Source organism: Orycteropus afer, unplaced genomic scaffold, assembly GCF_000298275.1.
Source record: "Orycteropus afer afer isolate SDZICR_OR568_19922 unplaced genomic scaffold, OryAfe1.0 scaffold00012, whole genome shotgun sequence".
Classification (NCBI taxonomy): domain Eukaryota; kingdom Metazoa; phylum Chordata; class Mammalia; order Tubulidentata; family Orycteropodidae; genus Orycteropus; species Orycteropus afer.
In genome coordinates this window covers 18,906,421-18,925,047 of record NW_006921599.1, presented here as the reverse complement: position 1 = coordinate 18,925,047, position 18,627 = coordinate 18,906,421, and the positions used below count along the sequence as shown (strand labels likewise).

The following is an 18,627-nucleotide window of genomic DNA, read 5'->3' as shown; positions in this document are numbered from 1 at the left end:
GTATCACTACAGAAGTAGGATTGCCCAACCTTCCTTCCGAGGAGTGGCTGGTGGGTTTGAACCGCCAGCCTTCTGGTTAGCAGTCAAGTGACTTGGCCTAGGCAGTATATTAATAAACTTTGTTGTCATTAGCTGTCGTTGACTTGGCCCTTGACTCATGGCAACCTCATATGCAATGGAATGAAACGCTGCCCAGTCCTGCACCATATTCATCATTGGTTACAGATCAGACCATTGTTATCCATAGGGCTTTCATTGGCTGGTTTTTGGATTTAGACAGCCAAGCCTTTCTTCCTAGTCTGTCTTAGTTTGCAGCTCTACTGAAACCTGTTCAGCATCATAGCAACACACAAACCTGCACTGACGGATGGGTGGCAGCCATGCATGAGTTCCTATGCACATCACACTTAGTTAATTTTGTTTTATCTTTTCAGTAGCCCTTTTATAATAGGTACCATTGTCTAAGGCATCATTAAGGAAACATTATTTATAAACTTACAGATACAACGACATTAGCAAATTTTGTACTACAGCATTGTATGTAGTACATATTGGTAAGATGTACAAAAATATAAATAAAAACAAAAACCCAGATGGTCATAAATGGGGTTCATCGGAACTAGAATATGTTGTAAGTTGGAGACTACCTGTAGTATATTGCTGGATGGAGATAGGAACCCAGATCTGCCTTCTGGAGCCCACTCTTACATTTTAGCATTAAAAATGTGCGGATTAAATGATACCATGATTCAGTGACAAATGCCTATAAAGTGCTTCAGAGAATCTTGGAAAGAGAGTTAACACTAGGGGAAGAAAGATAGTGATTGTTATTCTTTTGTTTAGCCCTAACCAAGTGTGCTATATGTGATACTGGAGAAGAATTTAGGAATTCTACGTTGATATCTCTCTCTCTCTCTTTCTCACACACACACACACACACACACACACCCCACCAGTTGCCATGTAGTCAATTCTGACTCATGGTGACCTCGTATGTGTTGGAGTAGAACTGTGCTTCATAGGGTTTTCAGTGGTTGGTTTTTTTGGAAGTAGATTATCAGGTCTTTCTTCTGAGGCACCTCTACATGGGCTCTAACCACCAGCCTTTCAGTTAGCAGCAGTTAGTCCTATATCTCCTAAAACCAAAAACCAAACTCACTGCCATTGAGTCAGTGCTGACTCGGCGACCCCAGTGGGTTTCAGAGACTGTAAATCTTTATGGAAGTAGATCACCCCATCGTCCTTCTGTGGGTAGGCTGGTGGGTTTGAACCACTGACCTTTTAGGTGGCAGCCAAATGCCTTATCCACTACACCACCAGAGCTCCTTCCTGTGTTTGCCTCCTAGTTTAGTTTATCTTTTGTCATTCACAAATTTGTTCCCACATATTAAAAGCCTTAGTTTCTTATTGGCATGCCCTCAGTTTTGTTTTTCTTTTCTACTGTTTTTCTATCCAGTCAGCCTGGGAGATTAACACAACATGCTTCCATATTGTTCACACTCTCATCTAAAGAAGAGAGAATTCAGTGAAGTCAAATTTAAGATACCAAAAAAACAAACCAAACCTCTTGCTATTGAGTTGATTCTGACTCATAATAACCCTACGGGACAGAGTAAAACTATGCCATAGGGTTTCCAAAGCTGTAATTTTTATGGAATCTGACTTCCACATCTTTCTCCTGCAGAGTGGTTGGTGGTTGTTGTTGTTGTTGTTGTTATGTGCCATCGGGTCAGACATGTGTTCAAACCACCGGCCTTTCAGTTAGCATCTTACAGTTCTTAACTATTGTGCCACTAGGGCTCCTTCTTATCTTATCTCATCTTATCATATGTTGTCTTAGCCTTATAAGATACCCAAAACTAAAAACCAAATTCACTGTCATCCTGTTGATCAGACTCACGCCGACTGCTCCTTGGGCTTCCAATAAGCCCTGTTAAATTATCAACTATCCCAAAAATAAAGAAACTACCACAAGTGGTTTTTCTTTCGGGTATGCCTTCAGAAGCCAACCTTGAGTTGACTTGAACTCCCATAGAACAGAGTTCTGGTGGTGCAGTGGTTAAGCACTCAGCTTAAAAGATGAGTAGTTTGAATGTACCTAGCAGCTCTGTGGAGGAAGGCCTGGTGATCTGCTTCTGTAAAGATTACAGCCTTAGAAACTCTATGGGGCAATTCTACTCTGTCCTATAGGGTTGTTAAGAGTTGGACTGGACTGACAGCTGTGGGTTTGATTTTAGTTTGGAGATTTAATCAATTTTAATTTACTTTTAAATTAAAGGAAATATTCTAACAGAGTTAACTTGAAATAAGGTCAATGAAAGATATTTATCTCTTGATCGTCATAATGAAACTATTGAGTTCATCAGGTCTATATTTGATTATAAAAATATTTCTCCAAGGAATTGATTAGAAATAAAACATTCACTATAGGGAGGCATTTTCATAATGTTCCTTGAATTGAAATAACAGGAGCTTTTAGATTGACTTTTATGGGTAGAGTTGCTTGAGCAGGTTTTTAGTAACTTGTGGCTTTTGGTGATCATGTCCACATGTGATGTCTCTTGCTGCTGGCTCCAAATTCACATCTGTAGCTTGGGTTCTAAACTTTTCTAACTGCATCTTGGCAGCTCCAACTGATATCCTGCTGGCACATTGTGCTTAACATGTTCATACAAAACCCAGCCCAACCCATTGCCATTGAGTCGATTGATTCCAACTTACAGTGACACTGTAGGACAGAGTAGAACTGCTCCTTAGGGTTTCCAAGGGTATAAATTTTAATGGCAGCAGACTGCCTCATCTTTCTCCTGAGGAGTGGCTGGTGGGTTCAAACTGCTGATCTTTTGATTAGCACCTAAACGCTTTAACCACTGTGTCACCACAGCTCCTTGATGTGTCCATAATAAGCTCAAATTTCTCCAGACCCAGTTCTCCACCTGACTTACCACTCTGTCGATTGGTGTGCTGCCCATCTCAGTGACAGCTCTTAGATTTCTACTGAGTCTCGTGCTGCTTTTCTCTCTTTCTGAACTTAGGTTATTTTTACCTCCTTCCTTTCTCCCCTCATATCAAGTTGGTTACTAAAATCCTGTTGTTCCTATCTTCTTTTTGATTCTTCATTTCTTTTTCATTCTCATTTTTAACATTTCATGAGCATCTAGCTCCTCCCCTCTTACTCACTAAATAAATGCTAGTGAATGAATGAATAAAAACCAGGAACATGAAACAGTCAAATATGTTTCCCTTGTTTCATAATGATACCAGTACCAGGTCCTTGAAAGTTTTTTTTTTGTTGTTGTTGTTGTTGTTTTGTTTCTTTTTTAAGGAGACTGCTGCATAGCTCATGCTCCTGAGGTTAGATATTTAGTTATCTTTCAAAATGGCAATATGACTTTTGATCCATATCCTAACATCTTGTTTTAAAAACTATAGCTGATGCAGTGAATAATGCAGCTGGCTTTGGGTTCAGCGGAGTGGATAAGCATGGAAATTTCTGTTGGGATCTGCTTTCTAACCTAAACATCTGGAAAATTGAGGTGAGTGAGTGTATTATGCTTTGGGATCAAGCTACTATAGTGAATAAAGCAAATTACATCACTGGAAGTCCTTCATTCAGTCATCCAGGAAAACTGCTAGCAGGGGAATGCCTGGTCCAGCAGTTTCCTGAACATTTTGCATCTCAGAATGTTTATTCCCACTTGCTTTTAAGATACCTGCTTTCTCAGCAGTTTTAATGGTTCAAGAAAGAATGACACACCAAATCTGAAAAAAGAGCCAGGAAATGTTTTGTGTTGTTTACATTCCTATTGTTTCAGCTAAAAAGTACAGATGTCATTTTCTCTTGTCCTCATTCTACTTTATTTAGTCAGGAGCACAAAGCTGGGAGCCCCTGCATTTAGAATTCAATCTTGCAAATGTTCTCTGTGGTTCGTTTGGAACATTTATAGTCCATACCCATTTAAGAAGAGAATTGCCATGCACGTAGCTTTTAGGCCACTAGAATAGTTACTATCTTCCCATGTAGAATGGTTTTTCTCTTTCTCTATCTTCATTCTGGGGCCACAACTCTCAGTATGTCCTCATCATCAGAGGTGACCTCTTTGGCACTTCTTCATTGTTGGTTTTCTTGCCATTGTTGGCACTCAGAGCTGATGGGAACACCAAGTCTTAGAGTCTTTCCTCTTAGCAATTGGATAAGAATAAAGATATGTTTCTTAACATACCCGAGCATTGGTTCTCTAGCCAAGATGACTCATGTATGCTGCTGCTTTTGATTTTCCACACACTACAGAGTGGTAGAAGCTCTAGTGGCGTAGTGCCTAAGGCATTTGACTGCTAACCAGAAGGCTGGCAGTTCAAACCTACCAGCCACTCTCAGAAGGAAGATTGAGAAATCGATTTCTATAGTGTTACTGCCTCAGAAACCCAAGGAGGGGTCACTGTGAGTTGGATCTGACTTGATGGCAGTTAGAGTTGAGTTGCAGAGTGGTAGCAGGCAGAGTGCCATTGGAAAGTTTGGGCAGAGGGAATTGTACACATAGAGCAAAAAGCCAGGGATGTGGAGTCTGACCACATGCTACCCACACTAGGTGAAAGGTAGACCAAAAGGAGACATGGGGAAAGCCCTCCACTCTCTTGCCAGCTGAGGCTTTTTGCATTTGGATGGCCTCCAGAGGGAAAGTGATCAGTGTTTCATCTAACAAAATAGCAGAATTTGCAGGAAGGGTTATATTTTCACTTCATTTTTTATAGCATTAAAGCTATTGCTACTTCAAAGACAAACAAGCAGAAAGAAACACTTATACATGTTACTTGGTTAAATTATGGCATGCATTCAACCTAAACTCATGATGCCGGTTAGTTACTTAGGTCAATTAGATTCAACAAATCCTGAGTGCCCACTATGGGCAAAGCACTCATTTTTGCATAGTTATAGAGGATTCAAAAGCCTGTGTGGGCAGAAAGCCTTAGCATGTGTGATAAGAACACGGTCAAAGTCAAGACTCAATTCTGAACGAACAAATAATGCTTTGTTCCCTTCACAATGTACCACATTTTAAATGGACAAGTTCCAGCCTTCAGAACAGCTCTTCTCATTTTTGGAAAAGCAAAGTAGATTGCCTGCAAGCTTCTCTTTTCTATGTAGAGGATGTCAGAGAGAGTCTGAATATGTTACGGCTTTTTGCTCTTTTTCTACTAAAATTCTTCTCTCCCTCAAAACATGTTGGACCACTATTGGCTGCCTTGGAGTGCTGGGGGCAGATGTCCTTTGAAGTGGCTCCCCTGACCTTTGGCTGCTGCCTAATCCACCGCTGCCATGCACCAAAAGACTGAATCCTTTTACTGTAGGCATTTGTTAAGGGTAAAAGGCTAAGTTATTAAATTATGCATTTATTATAAAAGAAGACCAGAAGGAGAAAGTTTATATTTTAATTTATTTAATACAGGGTGTGGGACTACAGAATACTAAGGAGGTCTGTAATTGTGGTAGATTGAGGCTGTACTTACAATATTTTATTAACCATGGAATAAATCGATAAAGAAAACTCTTTTGAAATAAAGAAATCACAATACAAGATCTACCTATCCACCTATCTCTCCCTCTATCACTGGTAGTGCATACCTGACTAATAACCAAAAGATAGGAGGCTTGAGTCCACCTAGAGGTGCTACAGAAGAAAGGCCTGGCAGTCTACTACAGAAAATCAGCCATTGAGAACCCTATGGAGCACAGTTGTACTCTGACATACATGGGGCCACTATGAAACAGAATCAATTCACTAACAACTGGTTGTGGTTTGTCTGTCTATTTGTCTGTCATGTTTCTTTCTTTCTTTTTGTAACATATTTTAGGTGAAAGTTTACACAGAAAATTTATACACAAATTTCTTCCCATTTCCACCTTGCCCCAGCCTTCTCTGTTTCCGTCTGTCCATTTTCCTGGTCCCCCTTTGCCTTCTTATCTTTGCTTTTGGGCAAGTGCTGCTCATTTGGTCTTATATAGTTGATTATTCTAAGGAGCACTGTTCTGGTTACCTGGTGCCGCTTTGACAGGAATATACCACAAATGGGATGACCTTAACAAACAGGAGTTTATTCTTACAATTTGGAGGCTTTAAGTCCAAGTTCAAAGTGCCAGGCTCTAGGGGCTAGGTGCAAGCCCTTCAACCGGGTCCAGCTCTGCCTCCTGCTCTGGCACACTGGAGCTAGAGGCATTTCTTCACTTGGACAGCTGCTGGCTGCTGAGGCTGAGAAGTCCCAAGGTTGACAAGTAAAAAGGCACAGTTCTGATGTTACCAAACCACACAGCAGGCCATTAATTCAAGTTCATTGTAAGTCCCAAGGTCGGCAGAGCATGCAGGCTGCTGAACAACAACACAGCTATGTGCATGGTCCAAGTGTGCCATAAGCTAGAGACAATTCGCAAAGCTTCTCCTTATATACAGGAAGCAGACCACATCCCAAAGGCAGCTGCTTATAGTAGATCCCACCATGGAGTTGACTGCCAGTCTCATCATGGGGGAAAAGCTACCACCAGCTGCCCAGCCACACAACCAGGCCCAGCCAAGTTGACAAACAACTGCCACAAGCACATTCCTCACAGATGTCTTTCATTTTATAGACGAGTCTGTTATTTGGCTGAAAGGTGACACCTGGGAGTAGCTTCCGTTCCAGTGTGAAAGGGTGTCTTAGAGTGATCAGGAGTTCTCTAGTCTCTATCAGTCCAATAAGTCTGATCTTTTACCGCCCCCCCCCCCCAAAGACTTTAAGTTTTATTCTACATCTTTATACCATCTAACTGGTCAGAGCGATCTGTTGCATCCCTGGTCAGAGCGGTCAGTAGTGGTAGCCAGGCACCATCTAGTTCTTCTGGCTCAGGCTAAAGGAGGTGGCTTCCTCTGACCACGTCTAACTTCACGAGAGGGAAAGAAAATCACTGTCAGAAGTCCAAGTATTATTCCTATGGTTCGTAAATGACATTAATCCTATGAACTAATTGATTACTTCAGTCTTTGGTTTCCTTCACTCTCCTTTGCCCCAGAAAAGAGGAGACCAATAATAATTTTATCTTAGATGGCTGCCTGCAAGCTTTTTTTTTTTTTTTTTTAAAAAAAAAAAAGGAGTGTATCTATTTGGTGTAAATATTCACCTTATATGCCTGTCTGTTGTTTGGCTGGAAGCCATGGGAGTGAGTTCAATTTCAGGCCTGAAGGGTGACTAGGGGCCATAGTCTTAGGGATTTCACCAGTCTTTATCAGACCAGTAACCTTGGTCTTCTTTTTATGTTTTTGAGTTTTCTTGCACATTTTTCTCCCACTCTATACAGGACCTCCTGTACTGTTTCCTTTCTGAGGGGTTGACAATGGTAGCCAGGTACCATCTAGTTCTTCTGGTATCATATTTATGTAGGCTGAGGTTTACATGGTCCACTAGTCCCTTAGACTAATTGTTTCCTTGTGTCTTTGGTTTTGTTCAAGGAGCTCTGGTGGCACAGTACCCAAGGCATTTGACTGCTAACCACAAGGTTGGCAGTTCAAAGCCACCAGCCACTCTGCAGAAGGAAGATGGAGCAATCGACTTTGATAAAAATTTACCTCAGAAACCCAGCAGTCACTATGAGTCAGAACTGGCTCGATGGCAGTGGGTTTCGGTTTTGTTCATTCTTCTTTGCTCGGATGAGGAGAGACCAGTTGTTGCATCTTGCTTGCAGGCTTTTAAAACCCCAGACGTTATTCACTAAACTACGATGTAGAACATTATCTTTATGAACTGTCTTATGCTAATTGACCTAGATGTCTCCTGAGACTGTGGTCCTGAGTCTTCAAGCCCAGTAACTCAGTCCCACAGGGTGTTTGGTTATGTCTAAGAAGTTTCCATAACTGTGTCCTTATGTGCTCTATTATGAATGTATATGGAATATGTACAAATACATATATACAAATGCCTACAACTATACCAATATATGCAAATGCATATACTAACATATGCCCTGCCACACCTATATAGCACACCTATCTACATACGTTACTAATCACAAATTTTTGGTTGTTATTACTGTTGTTACAGAACTCAATGTGTTATAGCATTCCCCAGAGTTGTTCTTTATTCTTCTGTATCTCTATTTTCATTTATCTTGGTCACTGCAAAAAAGACAAAGAGGTGGCTTCCTCTGACCATGACTATGAGGCCAGACAAGCCACCGTCCTCCAGGCTTTTTACCAGTTCTGACACTGGTCCCTCCCACAGCACTCACTACTTCTCTGCTGGGTTCAGTAATTCATTGTAGTGGTCACACAGAGCTCACAGACAGTTCTCACAGTTACGATGTTTATTAGGGAAACAACAGGTTACGATTCCAGTTCAGGAATGCTCAGGATAAAATTCTTCTGTCAGGACAGCCACCCTTTGGCCATGCTCTCAGGCACACCTCTCTTTGGCCCTTGGCCTCTCGGCATGACCTCTGCCCTGCTTGGGCCCGTGTTACAAAACTCTTTTAGCTCTACCAATAGGTGTACCTAGGTGCATCATACTCCACCAGCAAGCCTCTGCCCAAAGGCACTCAGCTTTCTTACCCCATGGGCTGAGAAGCCCGCTGCTCTGTCTTCTTGCCAGTCTCTTGACTCTGCTGCTGCTGCCCCTGCTGTCTCTGCCATCATCTCAGTGGAGGGATCGTGGGTCCAAAGACATGCTCCACGCTCAGCTCTTTTCTGTCTTTGGTAGTGAGATCTTCCCTTTCCACCTCTGGGATTGCTCATTTTAAGCCTACTGAGGTGACAGAACTGGCCAATCCCCACATTAGGGTTTCATACATCTTACTTTCATGGTCCTACCCCCACAAGGGTGCCAGGTATTTACATTATTAGCAAGCTGTCCAATCCCCTTGGTGAGCCACAAAACACCACACATATACATAGTTCCATCCAGTCATTGGTGGGAGTCACAAAAACCATGGCTTGAAGAGCCATACCAGGTAATCAATCCACTGTACCACAGTCACATTGTGCTGATTTCCTCCATATTGTATATTGCCTTTACCAGAATTAACGTGTCTACTATCTAATAAGGAGCTCTGGTAGCATAGCATCTAAGGCACTTGACTGCTAACCAGAAGGCTGGCGGTTCAAACCCACCAGCCACTCCTCGGAAGTAAGGTTGGGCAATCCTACTTCTGTAGTGATACTGCCTTGGAAACCCAAGGAGGGGTCGCTGTGAGTCAGGGCTGACTCGATGGCACATAACAACAACAACAACTATCTAATAAGTTATTCTTTATCCCTCCCCCTCCTATCCCTGGTAACCATCAAAGGGTTACTATCAAAGAACATTGCTTTCCATGTGTAAATCAGTTCTTCACTTTTTATAAAAGTGGTATCATATAACATTTGTCCTTTTGTGATTGACTTATTTCACTCAGTCTGATATCCTCCAGATTTACTCATTTTATATTTTGTGGACTCATTATTCTTTGTCATTGTGTAGTATTCTAGTATTTTACAGTATGCATGTACTGCATTTTGTTTATCCATTCATCCATCCATTGATGGACACGTAGGTTGTTTCCATGTTTTTGCTATTGTGAATAAGGCTGAAATGAACATGGTAGGCATATGTCTATTTGCATTACTATTCTTAATTCACTAGGATATCTACCTAAGAGTGAGAATTCTGGATCATATAGTATTTCTATTTCTAACTTTTTTAGGAAGTATCATACCATTTTCCATAGTGGTTCTACCATTTTATGATCCTACTAGTAGTGTAGTATATAAGTGCTCTTATATCCCCACAACCTCACCGATATTTATTGTTTTCTGGTTTTTTGATCAGTGCCATTTTTGGTGGGTGAGATGATACCTCATTATAGTTTTGACTTGCATGTCTATAGTGACTAATGATCATGAACATTTTAGCCAACTGAATGTCTTCTTTGGTGAAGTATCTGTTCATGTCCTTTACCAATTTTTTGATTAGATTGTTTTGTATTTTTGTTGTTGACATGTTGAAATTTTCTATATATTTTAGAGATTAGAACCTTGTCAGCAATATGTTGCTGCCAAAATTTTTTCCCAATCTCTTATGTTCTCTTTTTAATCTTTTGATAAAGTCTTTGAATGAGCATAAGTATTGAATTTTTAGGAGATCCTAGTTAATTTTCTGTTGTTTATGCATTTTTAATTATGGTGGATAATGTGTTTATGCCATAAATTAGGACCTCTAGCTTTGTCCCTATCCTATCTTCCAGGAACTTTATAGTTTTAAGTTTAAGATTTAGGTCTTTGGTCCATTTTGAGTTAGTTTTTGTATATGGTGTGAGATATGGATCCTGTTCCATGTTTCTGCAAATGGATATCCAGTTTTGCCAGCACCATTTGTTAAAGAGATTATTTTTTCCCATTGAATGAGTTTGACCCTTTGTTGAAGATCAGCTATTCATCGTTGGATGGATTTACTTCTGGGTTCTCCATGCTGTTCCACTGGTTTTTTGTGTCTGTCATTGTACCAGTACCAGGCTCTTTGATTACTGTATCTGTATAGTAAGTTCTGAGATCAAGAAGTTTGAGGTCCCCTACTTTTGTTCTTCTTCTTTAATAATACTTTAGCTATTCAAGGCCTCTTTCTTTTCCATATAAAGTTGGAAATTAATTTTTACATTTCATTAAAGAATGTTGTTGGGATTTGGATCGAGATTGCATTATATGTATAGATCATTTTGGGTGGTATTGATATTTTCACAATGTCAAATCTTCCAGTCCATAAGCATGGTATGTTTTTCTATTCACATAGGTCATTTTTGTTTTCTTGCAGTACTGTTTTGTAGTTTTATTTGTATGAATGTTTTATGTCCCTGGTTAGGTTTATTACTAGGTATTTTATCCTTTTGAGGCTATTGTAAATGATACTGCTTTCTTGATTTCCTTGTTGGAGTTCTTTTTGTTAGTGTAGAGGAATCCAATGATTTTTGTATGTTGATCTTATACCCTGTCACTTTGCCGAATCCTTCTGTTATTTCTAGTAACCTTCTCTTGGAATCTGAGATTTTCAGTGTGTAGGATCATGTAATCTGCAACTAGGAGTAGTTTTCCTTCTTCCCTGCCAATTTGGATATGCTTTATTTTCCTTTCTTGCCTTATTCCTCTGGCTAGGATTTCCAGTACAATATTGTGTAAGAGTGGTGATAATGGACATCCTTGTATCATTCCCATTCTCAAGGGGAATGCTTTCAATCTCTCTCAATTGAGAATAATGTTGCGTATTGATTTTTGTATATATTCCCTTAATTATGTTGAAGAGTTACCCCTCTCTTCTTACGTGGATAGGTTTTTTCAGGGAAGCGTTCAGCTCCTTCTCTTTTTCTTTTCTTCCTTGCTCCCTAATATGTAATAGTAGGCCATTGCATGACCTATATAAGATTTTCCTCATGGTTGAAGAAACATCAACAGAAAAAAAGCAGCACTTACATTTTCATTTTCCATCCTCATTGAGATTCTGGTCCTTGAATGTTTGCTTTTTTTTTTTTTTCTGGATGAAAAAACACAATATATTTATTTTAGTGTGCCTCTTCCTCAGTGGTTGATTTACCTGAATCATTGCCAGCTGGGTAGTTTTTATTTGTTCTTTTTTTTTTTTTCTGGCTTGTGATCCCTTCATCCTTGAAATTTCTTAATATTCCATGCACAACTGGATGCCCTGGAACCTATGTCACTATTTATAGAGTTAACAAGATAGACTTAGTTTGTAGGTGGCTATATCACAAAATGATTCAATTAGATTCAAGCTGTCTCCATAAAGTCACTGAATTCTCATGATTAACCTTTTCCTGTGGTAAATGGCCTTTTAGAGTATTAATTTTAAATTTCAAATGTCTTACATTTTTTGGTAACCCAAGTGGAAGGAAAACCCACAAGATGTTCCTTCAGTTTGCCTATAATTTGAAAATAAATTTTGAGAAAAATTGATACTTTGCAAGCCAAGTTTTAGCTGCAAAGTTAATCATATAAACATCAGAAAATTGTACTGTGTACAGTGGAACTGCTGATCCAGTTTGGACTGTAAGTTGTCACTGTTTAAAGACTGCATGTCGTTGGCTGCCAGGGAAATTCCGGGGAGGACTTTCCATTACTTGGGGTATTTTTATAGCTAATGATAGGTGTTGTTTTCTTCTTCCTAGACTGCCACAAGTTTCAAAATGTATGTAGAAAACTGGAATATTCAGACAGCTACTTGGCTAAAGTGGTAAGAAAAATAAAAAGGACCTCATTACTCATGGTGCTAGACAATGTTTAGAGGGAGCTCATTAGATGAACAGCCATACTCTGCCAGTAGAAATGTCATCTGACACTTTTGTTTTGTATTAACATCTAGGCTCTGTAAATGGAAAAGCAGAAATACTGTGATTTGAGAATGTCATCATGCAGCATGTTTATATATGCATGTTTATTTTAATTTATGTCACAATACTGCCGTTAATGTGTACCAGGTGCTCATTGAAGCCTCATATCAACCCTATGAGATATTGATAGTATTCATCCCCATTTTACAGATGAAGGAAATGAGACAAAGAGAGGTTTTGTGACTAGCTCATAGTCACACAGCTAGGGAGTGATAGTATGAGTCCATGGTGTCTGTGTGCAGAGCCAAGCTCTTTATTTCTATGCTGAGCTGCCTGTTACTGGATGCAGTAGATGCTCAGATGTGAAGGAGGATTAGTATCAGCATCAATTCACTGATGATCACTATGTTCAAATACTTAGCATTAAGAGCTCTACGGAATCCCAGATGCTTTTGCTTTATCTCTTTCTGTTTTTGTTAGTATTTCTCTGTCCTTTTATTTTCTGCATGTTTCAAAGTGAGCAACATTACTTCTTATGAAAATAATAATATACTATGCTTAAAGCAGATGGTCTCTGGGTGGTGAAAGCAGTTTGCAATTGACTGCTGATCTTAAATTGGAAGTTTAAATCTACCCTGCAGCACCACAGAAGAAAGGCCTGGTGATCTGCTCCCATAAATATTACAGCTAAGAAAACACTTGGAGTTCTCTACTCTGTAGCACATGGGGTCACCATGAGTCAAAATCAACTCAACAGCAACAAGTTTGGTTTATTTATTTTTTTAATCTCTAAAGCAGAGTCCCTGGATAGAAAGTGACCACTCAAACTTTCCTTAGATACAGTGTGATGGGGTCCAGATCATTTAGTTCTATGCTGGTTAGAAATTCATACTCATCTCCCAAAAAGTGTTAATTTTGATTTGCCTATCTGGTTGTGTTCAAGGTAACCAGAATAGCTTAGGATGCTTGAAGTGCATTGTAAGTCCTTGAATTAGGGTTAGATATGCCTCTCTGTTGATGAATCCAATAATTTTTCTGTGTTCTGGTCTCAAAAAAGGCAGGTACAGCTAAAAATTTCTGCTGTGTTTTGCCTGTGGCTCATTGTACCTTCCTCTCTTCACAGTGTGTGTTATGAGCGAGTTCCCTGGTACCCCACGGTGCTAACCTTCATCCTGTCTGCCTTGTGGCATGGTGTCTACCCAGGATACTATTTTACCTTCTTAACTGGAATCCTTGTCACACTAGCAGCCAGGGCGGTAAGCTTCCTTTGGTTGTAAGGTCTTTTCCATAGTAATTTAATGCCTCTAAATTTGTTGCCTATTTGGTCCTAGCTGGAGTGGTGAAAGTGATGTTTTGGAAAGTCAACAACAATCACCACAAGTTTTCCCATTAGCTAAGTACTTCAATATGGATTAAAGAAAATACTTAACCACTTTATTTTAATATCATGTACAAAGAGTATTTCAAAACAAAAGGAATTTTAGGAGCAATATTTAATACCTTACAAGATGAAGACATTTTTAATCATTACAGGCTGTGGACATACACAGACTACTAACTAGAGATGATTGTTAATTCATGTAGGCTGTATAGGACTTCAGTTTATGTATACAATGAATCCTATACTCGTTTTCTCATTTCATTATATGAAACTGAGAAATGATTTGCATAGTCTCTGACAGCCAGTGAAATCGCTGTCAGGGGCACTGTATTCTACTGGAGATTGATCTCAGCTCTCAAGCTGTCATCCCTGATCCAGTTAACTTAGTCTGTATAAAATTCTTCATGAATATTATAAATTTGATTATCTAAGAGTTTTGGGTAAGCTTCAATTTGTCTTACACTGTTCTTAACTATTTGCTGGTTGTAGAGCAGGATAACAAAGGAATAAAAGGTATGTCTGTCCATATGGAAAGAGTTAGAACATGCATGTAAACCCAGACCCATTGTGGTTGAGTTGATTCTGACTCACAGCAACCCTATAGTACAGAGTAGAACTGCCACTTAGGGTTTCCAAGTCTGTAAAATCTTTACAGGAGCAGACTGCTCCATCTTTCTCCTGTAGAACAGCTGGTGGATTTGAACTGCTGACTTTTCGGTTAGCAGCCAAGTGCTTAACTAGTGTGTCACCAGGTGTCTTTAGCATGAAATTGCAGTTCAAAGTGCTTTAGTTGTCATATGCAGAGTTAGGGTTCTATGAGTTAGAAGCAAGAGAAATTGTCAGCATCTTGCTTATGGTAATCAGGAAAATTTAGAGAAAAGAATTTATACAGAGAGAATGGAATGATGGAAGTGTGGAGGCAGAAAATGATAAGAGCTGTTGGGAGAATGGCAGATACCTTGGTTGTATTTGGAAAGTGTTCTGCATGCCAGTACTCAAAGTAAACCCCCCAACAAGCAAACCCATTACTGTTGAGACCCTATAGGACAGAGTAAAATTGCCCCATTGGGTTTCCAAGGCTGTAATCTTTATGGAAGCAGACTACCACATCTTTCTCCCATGGAACAGCTGAGTTCAAACCCCACTTTTCAGTTAGCAGCAGAGCAGTTAACCCTGTGCCACCAAGGCTCCTTGGAGTCCAGGTAATAGAGGACAATTTAGTGTTTTTGAGCAAGGAGGATTGCTATGACAGCAGGGCCTGAAGAAATTCTTTCAGTGGACATTGATTCAAACAGAGGGAGGGAGGTCACAGACCCACACAGGAGGGAGGTAGCATGCTTGAAGCAAACCCACAGCTAACAGCTGGAGAGGAGATTTTTCAATGACCAGAAAAGCACAGATATTCCAGTCTGTTTTAGGGCAAATAGAGCCCCATGTACTTTCCTGCTGAAAGTATTGTGATAGAGCACAGCGTAGTTATCCAGTGTTGTAAGGAGCCCTCCAGTCACTCATAATGACCCATGTGACAGAGTAGAACTGCCCTACAGGATTTTCTACGCTGCAGTTGTTACAGGAGCAGATTGCCAGGTCTTTCTCCCATAATGCCACTGGGTGGGTTTGAACACCCAGCCTTTTGGTTAGTTCAGTTGGCAACTGAGCACTTAACTGTTGCCCCACCAAGGCAACTTCAGTTATGTGGTAGTACAGTATTATTTTTATAACATTTTAAACAATTAAAAAAAAAATTCAGTTATGTGGTTGTTGTTGTTGTTGTTGTTATGTGCCGTCGAGTCAGCCCCGACTCATAGCGACCCCTCCTTGGGTTTCCGAGGCAGTATCACTACGGAAGTAGGATTGCCCAACCTTCCTTCCGAGGAGTGGCTGGTGGGTTTGAACCGCCAGCCGTCTGGTTAGCAGGCAAGTGTCTTAGCCACTATGCTACCAGAGCTCCTCAGTTATGTGGTAGTACAGTATTATTTCTATGTCACCCAGAAAAGGCTAAGTTATGCTCTGTATGTTCTGTTTGATTGTTGTTGTTGTTATGTGCTGTCGAGTTGGACCCAACTCATGGTGATCCCTCCTTGGGTTTCCGAGACAGTATCACTACAGAAGTATATTGCCCAACCTTCCTTCCAAGGAGTGGCTGGTGGGTTTGAACCTCCAGCCTTCTAGTCACCAGTTAAGTGCCTTGTAGTATATCTTAGAATGGTTTTCCTCATCAGAAATGATCAGAATTATGTATGTGTGTGTGTATATGTATGTATGTATGTATGTATGTGTGTGTGTGTGTGTATATATATATATATGGGGCAATCTACTTCTGTAGTGATACTGCCTCGGAAACCCAAGGAGGGGTCGCTATGAGTTGGGTCCTACTTGATGGCACATAACAACAACAACAACACAACAATCTTTAGTTATCTGGAAAATTCACTTACATAGAGCATCTCAGAATGATTCACAGGATGTTTTACCAAGAAGCCGCTCAGATTGTACAATTCACAGGGTCACAAAATATCTTAGACCCCTGGAATTTTACCTAATACCTAGTGCCCACCATTGTAAGAGCTTCACTGTGGCCTTTGTCCCAAGGAGCTCAGGGCTGAGGGTAAGAGTACTCCTCTTGCCTACAAGCCAGCCATTGTTTTCAGCTCTGCATTTGATTCTCAGTTCTTGATTTTGGGTGTCCTTCTGGAAAGCAATCTAGTCACATGTGTCAAAAGACTTACATATTAGTGTATCATTTGACCCAGCCTTTGCAATTTCAAATTAATTGTGTCTTTACCCAAGTCTCAGTTTCCCTGTACTTCCCTATATTCCCAGTGTAAAATGGGGATAGGAGCCCTGGTGGCACAAAGGTTAAGTGCTTGGCTGCTAATTGTAAGATTGGCAGTTTAAACCTCCCTTGGGACTGCTAACCAGAGGCCAGAAGGTTGGCAGTTCAAACACACTAGCTTCTCTGTGGAAAAAGGATGGATGATCTACTTCCATAAATATTTACTGTGTTGGAAAGCCAGTGTGGGTTGCTATGAGTCAGAATTGACTCGGCAGTGAGTTTGGTGTTTTTTGAGTGGCTTAGCAGGAGAAAGATGTGGTGATCTGTAAAGATCACAGCCTAGGAAACCCCTGTGGGACAGTTCCACTCTGTCGTGTAGGGTTACTATGAGTCAAATTGACTTGATGGCACTGAACAGCAACAAAATGGGGATAATAATGCTTCCTCAATAGGATTGTTGGGAGAATCAATAAAGATGATACTTATGCAAAGCATTAGCATAGGGTTGGCACCTAGTTAAGCACTTAATAAATAGTAAGTGCTTTTATTATTAGTAATAGAAATATGTTTTGTACTACTGTTACCCAAAGGAAATAGTGTATTTTTACACAAATAATGATATTACACATTTTTGCCAACCATACAGCCTCCTTGTATATTATTTTCCTAGGTGCACTATGCACATTATATGTGTGGGTGTGTTATTTATGTAGGTGTGTTATTTGTGAAAAATACATTAATTAGAGAACATACAGAGATTCAAGAATATTAGAACCATACAAGAATATTCATCACAGAATTATTTAAAATAGCAAATGAGGCTGAGGATAAGATTGTGGAAAGATAAGCTAAAATTTCCACAATTAAAATTATGTTGGAGAATAATATTTCCTAACATGGAAAACAAAGTTTGTGATGGATTTCTAAATGAAAAAATAAGCTAGAAAATATTAAATGTATTGATACAATTAAAAAACAAAAGTGTGGATATGTATGAATAGATAAAGCCTGGAAAGGATATGTACCAAGGTTTTAAAGAGTACTTCTCTCCGAGAGATGCGAGAAAAGGGAAATGAAAGACTTTTGCTTGGTTATTCTTTTTACTGTTTTCTCCAGTGAACCTGTGTGTGTGTATGTGTGTGTGTGTGTGTATGGGAGCTCTGGTGGCATAGTGCCTAAGGCATTTGACTACTAACCAGAAGGCTGGTGGTTCAAACCCACCAGCCACTCCTCGGAAGGAAGGTTGGGCAATCCTACTTCCGTAATGATACCACCTCGGAAACCCAAGGAGGGATTGCTCTGAGTCAGATCTGACTCCACGGCAGTGGTTGGTTGTGGGTTGGTGTGTGTGTATATACATACATATACACACATACACATACACACACACACACATATATAATAAGAAAAACTAGAGTGCTATTTTTAGTTGAACTAGAATGGAGATGATCTGTTATTTTTTTGTAGCCTATGTCCCTGTGATGCATACACTGAGTCAAGGTTGATTTTGTCTTTTACCCCCTTGTTACTTGACTTGGCTTGCAGGTAAGGAACAACTGCAGACAGTACTTCCTTTCTTCAAAAGCTCTCAAGGTTGTCTATGATGTGGTCACATGGGCTGTCACTCAGCTTGCTGTCTCTTACACGGCCGCGCCCTTTGTGATGTTGGCAGTCGAGCCAACCATCAGTTTGTACAAGTAAGTTTACATTTTTCTCAATTGTTTCTCATAAACTTGTCTGTTTTACCAGTTGGTAAATAGAATCAACCAGGAGCTCTGGTAGCATAGTGGCTAAAGCACTTGACTGCTAACCAGAAGGCTGGCGGTTCAAACCCACTGGCCACTCCTCGGAAGGAAGGTTGGGCAATCCTACTTCCGTAGTGATACTGCCTCGGAAACCCAAGGAGGGGTCGCTATGAGTTGGGGCCGACTCGACGGCACATAACAACAACAACAACAAATAGAATCAACCAGGTTGAAAAATTTCTAAACATGACTTCAATATGAAAAATGTCCAGAGAAAGCTTTAAGAGGAAATGGCTGTCCCAGGGATGCCAGCTATTTTAGTTTCCTAGTGCTTCTATAACAGAAATAGTTAAGGGGTGGTTTAAAAGAACAAAAATTTATTTTCTCACAGTTC

At 40.1% G+C, this 18,627-nt stretch overlaps 1 protein-coding gene across 1 annotated transcript in view; it reads left to right on the top strand.

Annotated features, from left to right (window-relative positions):
* Positions 1 to 18,189, top strand: part of MBOAT1 (membrane bound O-acyltransferase domain containing 1) — a 246,270-nt gene extending 228,081 nt beyond the window's left edge. The window contains exons 9-12 of the mRNA XM_007952384.2: positions 3,433 to 3,536; positions 12,170 to 12,234; positions 13,455 to 13,587; positions 18,034 to 18,189. Coding sequence (XP_007950575.2) covers positions 3,433 to 3,536; positions 12,170 to 12,234; positions 13,455 to 13,587; positions 18,034 to 18,189 — 458 coding nt within the window. The remainder of the gene's footprint in view (positions 1 to 3,432; positions 3,537 to 12,169; positions 12,235 to 13,454; positions 13,588 to 18,033) is intronic.
* Positions 18,190 to 18,627: the final 438 nt, after the last annotated feature.